We start from the raw sequence: 12,685 nt of genomic DNA on the forward strand, positions 1-12,685 counted from the left end.
TGAGGTTGTGAAACAAGTTTAACTAGCATTGCCTTGAAGGAAGAAAAACAGGAAAAAGCGTTGTCATCATCATGAAGGAATTGATGTGATCTCCCTTTGAGCCAAGGATCACTTTTGAAGAAAGCCAGCTTCACTAAGAAGACATTTTCTATTATCTACATCATCATCAAAATCAAGAATGCATCAAGTTGAAGATTTCATCATGGAGTATCTTCACTTGACAAGTAAGTATTTTTATTTCTATATTTGAATATATGTCAAAATGACTTCATATTGCAAGGAGAGCAACAAATTGGTTGGGTCATCAAACTTTCTTGCATGGAAGAAGAGGATAGATTTGATCCCCATAGAAAATGAAGTCGTTGGTCATGTTAAGGCTTTAATTGTTGAACTGCAGAAAGAAGAAGTTCCAGCTTTACAAGATGAAGATATCAAAGGAAGGAATAACCTCATACTTTATGAGGATGTCAAAATTTAGAGACCAACTCCAAGAGTTGGGAGAAATAATGTCTAATAAGGAAATGTCTACCATAGTGCTCAATGCACTACCAGAGGAATGGGGCAACTTCACATCAAGCATCTATGGGAAGAAGGAAGCTACTACATTCAATGAACCATGGTCATTGTGCAAAATCAAAGAGACCAGGTTGAAGGCAAAAATCAATGTAGGATCAAGTGAGCAAGCTCAAGCATTTGTTGCCATGTCTAGAAGAAAAGGGAAGTTTGGGAAGCTTGGTCCTCAGAAAAAGAAGAAGAACATGTCGAAGGTTCAATGTTATGGTTGGCGTGAATATGGGCACTATAAGAGAGATTTTCCAAAGCCCAAGAAGTACAACAACAAAAGAGGAAGGGAAGAAGCCCATATCATTGAAGAAGTGGAAGAAGCTGAAAAGAAGAAATCCAAGAAGGAGGAAGTAAAAGATATCTACTATGATTGAGATAGTCTTTCTCACCTAGTTCTTTTCAAGTTTTCTGTTGTAAAGTATAACTATCATGGTAGGAATCATTAGAAGCATGGTAGGATGCATCATGTCAAGAGATGGCATCATAGAAGCATACGATTAAAAGCAGGAGCTCGTGACATCATCATACAAAAGCATGAAAAATAGTTGATGTGCTTTCAGAGCACATACAACATGTAATTTTCATCTTTATCTAATGGAAATTACGATTTTCCTTGGGGAAAAAAGAAAGCATTTAAGTTCCAAGTTTTAACATTATAATTTAGTATATAGATACAAATTAATGAATAAATGAGCAAGTGCCAAGGCCCATGAAAATCATGCTACAACAAATACATACATATCATCGAAGTCATTGCCTATATTGGGATCCTCATCATCAATATCACCCTCTAAGCATTAAAATAAGATAAAAAAGCTCAACATATCAAATCCAGATTTTGTTGAGTGATGGCTACACTTTTACTAGGGTCATGATAGGGGAGTTCAACAATCAGTGCCACTAACCTCAAGGTACACAGAGTGCTTGTTGCTCTTGATTAGATGCTAGTTCATACACTCGTACATGATGTAATTCTATGTAAATGTTGTGCCCCCCCAATCCTGAAATTCTAAAAATTGTTAAGTCTACAAGTTTTTGAGTGGGATCTAAAATTTATTTTTTTTCGTATGAAATCCGTCGAGGTTGGAACCACTCTCAAACGTAATAAAACAGTTAATGGCAATGTTAAAAATTTAAGTAAAATGATGAGATGAAAGACAAAGGAAAATATTACTTTTTACATTACCATTAATTTCATACCATTTTCTTAACATTACCAATAATTACACAACATTAGGAGGGCCATAGGGTTGAATATTAGGTTTCCCCACTCATAAATGATTGTTTTTTAAAAATATTTTGCATTCGCCCACACTTGCCGTTGAAAATCCATATGTATACGCGGCTTTTTGATGAGGATCCTTTGGTGTCTCTATTTGTTGAGGTAGGCTATTTGTTCACAAAAGTCCTTTGAGAAACATGTCTTGCTATTTTAGGCTTGTATGGAACAATTGATTTCTCCTTTGATAGGTGTTCCATTTGTTATCCTTGTTCTTCTTATTATCTCTACTTGAGAAAGCATCTCAAATACATCCTTGTGATTCTATTAGAATCTACGCTACTACCACTTATCTCATTCATATGCTCTTTGGACACTGCATAAGACTTTCATTCTACAATGAAAATGAAATATTCTTCAACATAGTTCACAATATCGTTATCATTTGTATCTTCGGTTTTAGCTTCTCTCTCCCTCATTGCTTTCGGGCACAATTTCTTATCATGCATATATAGACAAGGTAGACACCATTATATATCTTATTTATATATCATGTTGGTGAGATTTATATGGACTAGGAGACTTTGATGTTGAGGACTTCTCTTTCTATCCCATTCAACATTTCTCCTTTGACATTGATTCTATCGAGACCTATCAAGGCATACAAGTCTAATTTATATTGCAGTTTGTGTTCGAGTGAAAGTGGTCTTCATGTGTTTTATTGCCTTAGTTAAAAATGTTAATTGTATTTAGAGTTGGCCTTGTTGAATTCATGGCAACTAGATTTTGGTTCAACCTTAGAGGTGGATGTCCTCGAAGAATTAGATGGATCTACCTTGATTGAAGAAGTAATATCGTCCTCAATTTTACTTGCTATTTCTCTGGCTTCTTTAAATCATTGTGCGGTGTCGTCTTAGCAAAAAGCTAAAATTCCCTCTCAATTACATTTTCATAAGAGACGATAATTGCACAATCTCGAGGCTTGATTCATTTTGGAATTCTATCCATTAATTTTTGGAACTTCATATTGAATTCTCTCATAGTTTCATTTTCCTTTTTCTTAATCCCATGAAGTTTAGCTAGCAACATTTTTCCATCCTTTCCAATTTCCCATTGTTCCAAAAATAATTTCTTAAAGTCATTCCAATTTTTAACAACGTCATCAAGACTTTTGAACCAAACCCTAGCATCTTCCTCTAAAGATAACACAAATCATTTCATCACCACGTCCTCAGTATCAACTTCATGTATATCGATTGCATCCTCACATTTTTGATACATGGTAAGTAACTAGAATGACATTGTTGCTAGAAAATTTAGGAATCCATTTGTGGGGTTCCTTGAAAATTGTGATATCTAGGGGCTTATAAAAGTTAGCTTTCTATGATATCATCATTCTTGTTGTGCATTGTTTCCCTATATTGTCATGAAACAATCCTCTCAAGTCTTCTAGAATTTCAAAAGTCTCGATAGTTGAATCTTGTGAAGCTTGGTCTACTTTGTTTATTCTTCTTCAATAAAATATTTCTAGGTGGTCTACTTTGCTTGAAAATGCTGCTAGGAGCCTGCACATGCTCCTGAACATCTCTCGAGGTTTGCACGACCCATCTTGGCCTCCTCCTAGTAGAGCTTGAAGGAATATTTAGCTCATCCTTCGGATTTGCTGACTGCGTGCTTGCTGTTGGTGCTGTTGGTGCTGTTGGTCCCAGTTCAGCCTTAGGAGCTTCTCACTCCTTCTCCTCTACCACTACTAGCTTCTTCTCATGAGATCTCGTAAGGGTCCTGCCCTCATCAAATTTGACATCCCGACTCAAGACCTTAATTGAGATAGTGTGTTCCATCTATCCCTATTCAATACTTACCACTTTCTATCATACATTACAAGTCCTTATTCCACCTCCATTCTTCGGGTTCAACTAACCATTGTTTTTCTGGGATTTGGCACCCATACATCCATATACGTGGGTAGGGCCCAGAGCTTTGCCTAGGATGTTGGTGCAGCTAAAAGAAAGGGAAGAAAACATATAATGGCCACAAGAAAAATAAAAGAAAGAATATCAAAATGCAAAAGATGGTCGGAACATACACATTAACACGTGGGTAAAAGCCTAGCATGAGCTCCACCTCACTCAACACTCGGTTCCTGAGCACCATATTGCTCTTATACATCATGAGAGGAACCCTTGCATGTCCCAATCCTGATGGGCAATGAGCTGCCTCATCATTAAAGGGTAATACAACTGTTATACATCATACAAAGCAAGCTCTAACCCTTTTTTGAGCTACGAGTAGTAATATAAAGAAAAAATAAGAAAAAGTAAAAGGCACACAAGAGGGGTGGGAAAAAGGTCGAGTTGGTAACTCATGCATTCATGGTTTCTCCCTCCTCAAATCTGTACACTCAGGATGTGGATCCCCATTATGTTGGTTGCTTTGACCCTGCACTTGGTCTTGAAGTCTTCTCCCCTTCATTACCATCATTGCTCACATAACACCTATTGATTGAAGGGTAGACCGAGGAAATGTTACTTCCCCTTGGGGATTGGAAACACCTAATGGGGTTGTCTTTTAACCATTCCTACCTAGGGAGTTAACACCATTGCGATTTCAAAGCCTCAATTTTGGAAGGGAAGCCTTATTTGAAGTATTAAATAGCCCTTTGCATTCAAGATTGGTTCACTTGGATGCATAAATGATTATTGTAATTGATGACTAGTTGCTTGCGCTAGACTTTATGTTGTGATTATTAGGTGGTTTCATAGCCATGGCTTGGGCATCCCGCCCACAGGTACCTAGACTTCCAGAGAAGCATATTGACACCCACAGGTGAAGCGTTGATAGCCATGAGACTCCAAGCAACTACAGAGCATCATGCACATCCTTGGGCACCTCCAACTCCTAGGGCATTTTGGAACTTCACCCTACATTTGATGAGTTTTTGGGATGATACGCTTAGATCCAACATGCCCTCAGCTGGCTTTAACACTTTGTGAGGGATGGCAGCTGTTCTAAGGCCTAGAAGAGGATGTTCTCACCCCTTGAGACATGGGAGGACTAGCACCACTTTGGAAGCCCTCAACGTTGGAGCAGAGACTGACACTATGACCAGTTGGAGACCCACGAGACCACCTTTGGTGGCCCAGGTTGGATTTTGGGGGTCTATAGAGGAGTATTGATAGAGGCCTGAGGGCCAACCCTTAGGGGATGATTTTTAGAGGCTTCTACACCATGTTTAGCACTCAAAAGCCTTAACGCATGCCAATTAAAGCTCAATGCATGGATGATGTCAACATGTTTTGTCCCACAACTCACACATGTGGGCAAATCATGTGATTTTTGGTCTAAGCTAGTGGGGTGGCTTGTAACCCAATGCATCATTATGACTTTACTTGTTTTCCTAGGTGCTTTTAGGCTAAGTAGACATTAGACCGCCTGATATAAATAGAAGAGAGGATAATTTGTAAATTCATCATCACTTGGACTTGTGGATTTGGCCTCTTTGAAGATTTCAACCTCTTGTTCTAATGGTAAAAGTGTGATCTATGGAGCGAGATTTGTCTGGAGCATTTGTTCTTGTCTTTGGAGAAGTCACTTTGGATTGATTATTGGATTGTTTCATGCATATTGTCTTGTAAGTACCATGCTTATTGTAAATTTGTGATTTCATGTCTATTGTATGGAATGGATTAATGATCTAGGTTAAATTTTGTGCCCTAATTTTGTTGAAGATCACTTTATTGGAATCTAGGTGATATTGTTGCATGTATTACTCATAATATGATATGTGAATAGAAATCCACTTGCTGATCTCATGTTAGCTCTCCCAAGTGATCTTTGACCCCCCATAAAGGTGATAGTTGGGGTTTTGATGCTAGGGCATTAAAATATATGTAATCGTTTGCAAGGTTAAATCGATTTTAAGAACCCATAGACTCCATTGACCCTAGGACTAGGCACTAGCCTTCCTTGTTGGTGAACAATTCAACTTATTATCCAAAAATTTTCTCCTCCTCAATCTTGACCTAATTCGGTTCCTTTAAGCTCAAGTGGCCAATCTAGGGCTTGGTGTGAATTCTTAAAGAAGAGGAATTATTGGTATTGGAGAGTCTAAACATCAAGAGGATAGTGGTTGCTACTAATCCATCCTTTTGGTGGGCATTCACTTCAATTTCGTCGATAAATTTCTATGCCCTAGTTGTTTGCCCTAGGAACCCTAGTGTGGCTTTAGCTTCAACTTAGGGGCTTGTTGAGGGTTTCATGTGCCTTGTCCTTGTTGGAAAACATTATAGGAAACCATTTCTCCTGACCTTGACCTTTGGCCATCCCAACTATCAATGTATCAATCAAGCCCTAGTTCTTGTGTTGTACAAAATTAGCCTCTCTAAGGAAAGTGATTTGCCTTCATTCATTGATTGGAGCCTTGTGCTTAGCTTAGTCTTTCCCTTAGAAGCCTTTTGGTCATTATAATACCCTTAGAATATCCATCATAGGTGACCTTATACTGAGACTTGTCCCATTGGTGAAAGTCCATAAAGAGCAGGGTGTTTTGGCTATGGTGATAGTGGGCCATTAATAAATCGATATCACTTGGTCTAGTTATAGCCTTGTAGGGTACCCCTCTCCAAGGTCTGCTAGATTTTGCGGCAAAAAGGACCCCACATGCATTGGAAAACATGTACTACCTCAAGAATCTTGAACTTGCTGAAAAGCTATGAGATTGTCATGATGAAAAGTATCTGATGAATATACCATGGCCAAAGATTGCATATAGACTCAATGGCACAACCATGTGGGGATGACATATGTGCACCCCACGTGGGGATGACATATGTGCACCCCACGTGGGCTAGACTGGCCCCTAAATTTGTGATCATCTCTACACATTGATGACCCCACTAAACCATGAGTCACAACGATATCTATCCAAAACCCCTCGATCCTCTATAAGACAAATGGACTGGTCACTTAGCCCAAAGGGATCGGCCATGGCCGACCATAATAGGCCTAGGATACCATAATATAGGTCCTTCACATGGGTTACAACTTACAGGGCCTTTGACTCTTACAATTGTGTTTCTAGAAATGAAAAGTGCATATGTACCCCTATTGAAATGATGTGTAACAGGTATGATATAAAATTAGACACTTTGTTTCCATTAAAGACCTTAGTTTGAGCTTTCACAAATTTCTTATAAGAATGTGTAACTCAAATGGTTTCATTACCATTATTTGTATAATGGTTAGTCTGTGATAAAAGATATGTCCTAGAATGCCATGTATCCTCGAACACGTTGATAAGTGGGTTCAACATGTCTAACATGTGTGGGATACATGCCTTGTGCCAAATAAATATTCCATGTGTGTCGGATGCAGGACCCTTGTGTCCCCACATTTTTGATATGTGGGGTGCTTAAATAATGCACTGAAAAGTAATCGGGGTTTCAACTTTCAACTGTGTGCATGTTTGAGTGGGTAAATCATTCAGCATTTGATCTTTTCATATATTTTGTATTATAAATGTTCAGAAAATTGACATTTCTATGTGTATATTTCATTTTTATAATTTTTGAAATTATAATACACAGTAAATTATGTTATATTATTTATGTGTTCTATGTATCTTGTTTCGATGGGTCTATGCATCGTAATTCGGATATGTGTATCTTGTATCCCTCTATCAATGTGTCACTTGACTTAGTTGTTAGTTTAGGTAAACTCATTTATCATCCGATGAATTCTATATTTCTTCTTTCACATGAAATGCCAAATTGTATATTGTTTACTTTTAAATGTGGTTTATCATTTTATGAGATGTTAATTATGATTATCAAATGATTTATTGTCAAGCTATAACCTTGTTTAGAAAATGATGTATAGCATTGTTCTTGATTGCATGATAATTGTTGTCTTAAAATGGTATGTTTCGGTGCACCTGTCAGCATGTATTTCTTACAAACAGTTGATTCTGCAGGAGATGTTTGGCCTCACTGCTTCTGATCAAGATAGTATGAGTGAAGATGATGAGGAGTGGGGACCTAGAAAGAGGCCAAGAAAAGGGAAGCACTTTGATGTGGAACAAAATGTTTCTACTGTGTCAAAATTAACGCAGCTCAATAAAGAATCAGTGATGAAGAAAAAAGGGAAGGGACCCAATGTCGACTCCTCAGAAGATATCAACCAATCAAAGTTTAATTTATGCAGAGAATATGATGCTGCGACAGAGAATGAAGAACACAAAATTTCAAAGAAAGCAGAACATGGAGAAGGTGGTCCTGTAGAAGATGTTGCTGCATCAAAATTTAAAGCATCCTCGAAAGAAAATCAGCAGGAGCAACTTGGGAGTGCACCCGTTTCAGCAAAGCAAAAAGTATTTTCTAGGTTACCTACTCCTGCAATTGAGGTATGCTGCAGTTGTTCTCAGGAATTTAGCTCTTTTTGTTGAAGTAGTTGCTTGAGGGAAATGTATTTATTTGGTTTGCATATTTACTTTTGCGCTTTTCATCTATATTCCTCATTGACAAGTCATGTATTGAAAAATTTGGATATGTGCGGGAAGAATTGGTTGTTATGACAGGTCAGGAGAATTGTGTTAATGAACTTGCCCATGTGATTGTTAAAGTTTGAAGGCAAAAAACAACTATATGGATGTGGTATGCATGATTTTTGAGATTTTGTTACAAAGATATACCTAACCAGGAGAAGTTGGTTCTCTGATGTTAATATTTCAGAAGTTGATGGAGCCCTTAGTCAGACTGGTTTCTGTGATCACTTTCTTCAATTCTACTACCTATGCTTGATGCTATTTGTTGTCCTTGATGCATTATCCTTATAAATTTTTGATATAGATTGATGGTTAAACCTACACATGTTTGGCAGTCCTATAATATGAATAAATATATCTATTTTCTTCTTTGTTGTCTTCACCTGGATTCAATTTTGAAGTTCTTTGTTTTTTTTGTTAAATAGGCTGAGAGGCTTATAAATACTCGTTGAAAATGATATTTTTGGCATTTACTAATGCACTTTTCCTTTTAAAGTGCTTATCTGTATGTTTGTGTGCATGCTTACATGTATGCATATGCTTTTACATTGCTCTCTATCAGTCTAAATAGGTAGACATACGCATGCACACGGATACACATGCCAAATAATTCTCATGGTGATGTATGCCCATGAAGACATGAGATATCTGCTCATATCCGTATAAATTCTTGTATCGACCTATTCGTCTTAGTAATGGTATGCTTAAATTTATTTGGATAGGATCGTTATTTTGCATGACACAATAGAGCAACCTTATCTTTTCCTTCCTTCAAGTCTTCACATTTCATTTCCCCCTTTTGTGACAACCCAATTGCTTATCATCATGTATGCAATGTAAATACTCAAGTCTTCACATTTCATTTCACCTTTTTGTAACAACCCAATTGCTTATCATCATGCATGCATTGTAAATACTTTAATAAACTAAATCGCTGAGAGAGGGACATCGATTCCATTGCTTGAGGTAGGGGTTGCTTGAGGAAATGGTTGTTTTAAAATATCAATCCTGGGTGGCTACAATAATTAAATGTGTTGACTGTGCATTGTATGTAACTAAAAGAGGAAGGACTGGTCTAAGTGTCCTTTTGCTTAAACAACAAGCAAAGAAAAGGACAAGAAGTTATGAGCAGCATGGCTTGCGCTACTAAGGGAGGACTATTGTGCGACTTGTGGGAATAGATAAAGAAGGCTGAGAGGCTCTTGATGAAAAAAAAGTGGAGGCCGAAAGGCTACTGTGGGGAATGTTACCCACCATTTTGTGTGTGATATCCCTAGGAGAATTTTTTTCTCCAAGATGGTCCTTAGCTGGCAACCAGTAACCCCTTGCAGCCACCAACTAGATCATTGTGCCATTTCTCTGCCACCTGAGTCAACCATGTGGTCCCTCGCCCATCTGCTATGATCGTATGTTTGAAGGTGGGCCTCCCGAAACTAAAGACATGCCTTGTCATTTGGTAATTGAGTGTCGTAGTTTGCTTATCATGGAAACTTATGGGCATGGAATAATGGGGGGATTCGGCAGAAATAATGGGTTATGTCTGTGCCCCTTGTCCCCCAGACCCCTTTTGGATATCAACCTTGCATTCTAGTCTTATGGGACCTCTTTTACTGACCATTTGGCTCTAGGGATGGTATTTCAATGGAAACCCTGATTTTGGTTGCATGGTCCCGCTCCCTTATCCCCTTATATTGCCCTCTTTCCACTCATTATTACCCCATTAATCATTTCTCCCATCTGGATCCACATTCCTCCACTGGGTCCACATAGGATTAGCTTGCCCCTTCCCCTTGCCCACACCTTGGGTCATGGCCTAGAATGATGCTCGGAGGTTGATGTAGCTAAAAAGAAAGATAAAAGCATATTTGACCACATTTAACCGGAAAATGTATCAAAAAATGCAAAAGATGGCTAGGAAAAGCACATTTAGCACGTGGGCAAAAACCAATACATCAGCTCTACCCCATCATAATGGCCATCACTTTGGTTCCTACAGGTTTTATGAACATCTTTCATCATATAGGAACCTGTGATTGTCCCAACCCATGGTGGGCAATGAACTTCCCTACCTTAAAAGGGGGTATTCGTTGTTATATCTTATACAACATGCTCTTACCCCTTGAGCCCTGAGCAGTTAATCAAAGAAAATTATAAAAAGACAAAAGGCTTATAAAGAAGGGTGGAAAAATCAAGGCTAGGGCACCTCATGTACCATGATTTATTCCTCCTATACATTATAAACCCAAGTGTGGGCTTCCCTCTTATTAGCTACCATTGTACCCCGACATGTGACTGAGGGCTGCCCCTTCTCATCCCTTACTTCAATCACCTATCTGTCACATGCCACCACCTTTTGAAGGATGTACCTTGAATATATAATCCCCTTTAGAAGTAGAAACCACCTAATAGGATTCTTGGTTAACCCCATTTGGAGTTGAGACATTGGCACATCCCGAAGCCCATTATGGAAGTCCAGGCCATTATGAAGTCCCCACCTGTTGTCCATGATTGGTAAGCTCATTTATTGGAAGGCTAGGGGCGGCATTAGATCTTATGCAGGATTGCAGATGGTCTCCATATTGGGTTTGGTCTCCCTATACGGGGTCCTAATCATATAGAGGGCTACATTGGCACATGTAGGGTGTGCGTTGAGAGCCATGGGCTTCCACAGTAGGAGAAAACACTCCATGGATCCCCACAACCATTCAGAGATTGCTCGTGGTTCACTTATTGGACGAGGAAGATGCACCTCATCCATCATGTCCATCTGGCCCCAAATTTGCACCATACACTTGGCAGATGATCCAGCACTTGCACGATGATGTGTTATCACTTGCACCATCATCCTAGCCCTTGCAGGTGATCTACAAGCATTTTCGATTTGTTTGGAGACCCATGAGGACACTTGTGTGCCCCCACATGTCATTTGGAGCACCACAGGTTATTACAAGGCGCCAACCCCTTGTCCACTATTTTTGAGGGTCTGAGGAAGCCTTCATCTAACATCATCAAGACATTAAGAATCTAGGTGATGAGAAAGAAGATGAGTCCTCCTTGGGTCCACACGATGAAAATGATGATTTTGAGGACACATGTGCTGGGAAGGATGAATTTATGGAAAGTGAAATTGAGACCGACCCTACCTCTCTCAAGGATATTACACCCGATGAATCCTCTTTTGAAAACCTTGAGAGAGATGATTCCATTAGCCCCTTGAAAGATGACATTGAAGATTATTTCCACATTTAAAAGGAGAAATGGGAAATCGCTGGCCCTCAATTTGATTGTGCTCCCATTTACGACACCAACAAAGAGGGTGAGGATGAGATTGGTCTTCTCTTCCCCTCAAGCACTATTTACGATGACATACCCATTGATAACCTTTGGAAGGAGAGTCTTCATTTTCCTTTGCATAAAGAGGGGGATCAATTTTCCTTTTAGGAAAGACCCAATATTTGATACTAAGGGAATTGATAAGGCTCCTACTTCTCCTAAGTATGATTCTATGTTCAAATCACTTGAGGCTTTAGATTATGATTTTGGGAAAGCACAACCCATTGAATACAATATTTCTTTCTCCTTTTTTACTATTGGTCATCATCTCAAGTCTTCATCAAGTGATTCCCTCACCCCTCGTCATATGATCTCAAGTAACTGTGAACCCTTCCCCCTTTTGGAGTATAGTGTCAAGGAGAATCCCTTCGTTGATTATACTTTTCCTCCTTGGACACACCCTGAGGGTTTTCATCACTCTATAGTCTCCCTTCTCTAGTGTAACATCATGTGCAACCTACTTGTGTTTCTCCATCTCGTCGGCCTACCTTTCTTACTAATCATAATCCAATGAAGGCCATAAGCCATGATGTTAATAATAAGGACAATGGTGGAAGTGAAATGGCAAAGGTTGCCATCCATCAAAAGTTGATGAGTTTGGTTGTTGACATCTCTATATTTTGGTTGCAAGAGAAGATTTCACGAACTAGATTACATCCTTTTCTTACCTCTTCTCATGTAATCATCCATGTGTGGGCATCATATTTTCCCTCCTCCTGCCCACAACATCCTCACTCTGTTTGGATTTGCATTCGCTTTGGGATTTGCTGCATGAGTAATCATATAGGCAAGCATATTGATTTATTGATATGTTGGTTGCATTGGCTTTATGATTACACTTAATACTAGCTTTGTCATATGCATGTTAGGGTAGGATGCATTGCATGCTCATTTTCACATTAGAACTATTATTTCTCATGGTAGATAGATGCATATTTGCATATTTTATTTTTTGTTGGTTTTATGGCCTAACAAATAACATGTGCAATCATGAGAGGTCATGAAAGCATGTTACGTGCCCCGTGTTT

General features: G+C 38.8%; 1 protein-coding gene across 2 annotated transcripts in view; it reads left to right on the plus strand.

The window, feature by feature from the left end:
• The window catches only part of LOC149262612 (homeobox protein HOX1A-like), a 346,567-nt gene that overhangs the window by 203,195 nt on the left and 130,687 nt on the right, over positions 1–12,685 (plus strand). For both annotated transcript variants that reach the window (XM_089424957.1, XM_089424959.1), the window contains exon 7: positions 7,755–8,183. In XM_089424957.1, the coding sequence (XP_089281083.1) occupies positions 7,755–8,183 (429 nt within the window). The remainder of the gene's footprint in view (positions 1–7,754; positions 8,184–12,685) is intronic.

This window comes from Pinus tabuliformis, chromosome 6 (genome assembly GCF_031772625.1).
Source record: "Pinus tabuliformis cultivar Carrire ecotype Pingquan chromosome 6, CPIR1, whole genome shotgun sequence".
Lineage (NCBI taxonomy): Eukaryota > Viridiplantae > Streptophyta > Pinopsida > Pinales > Pinaceae > Pinus > Pinus tabuliformis.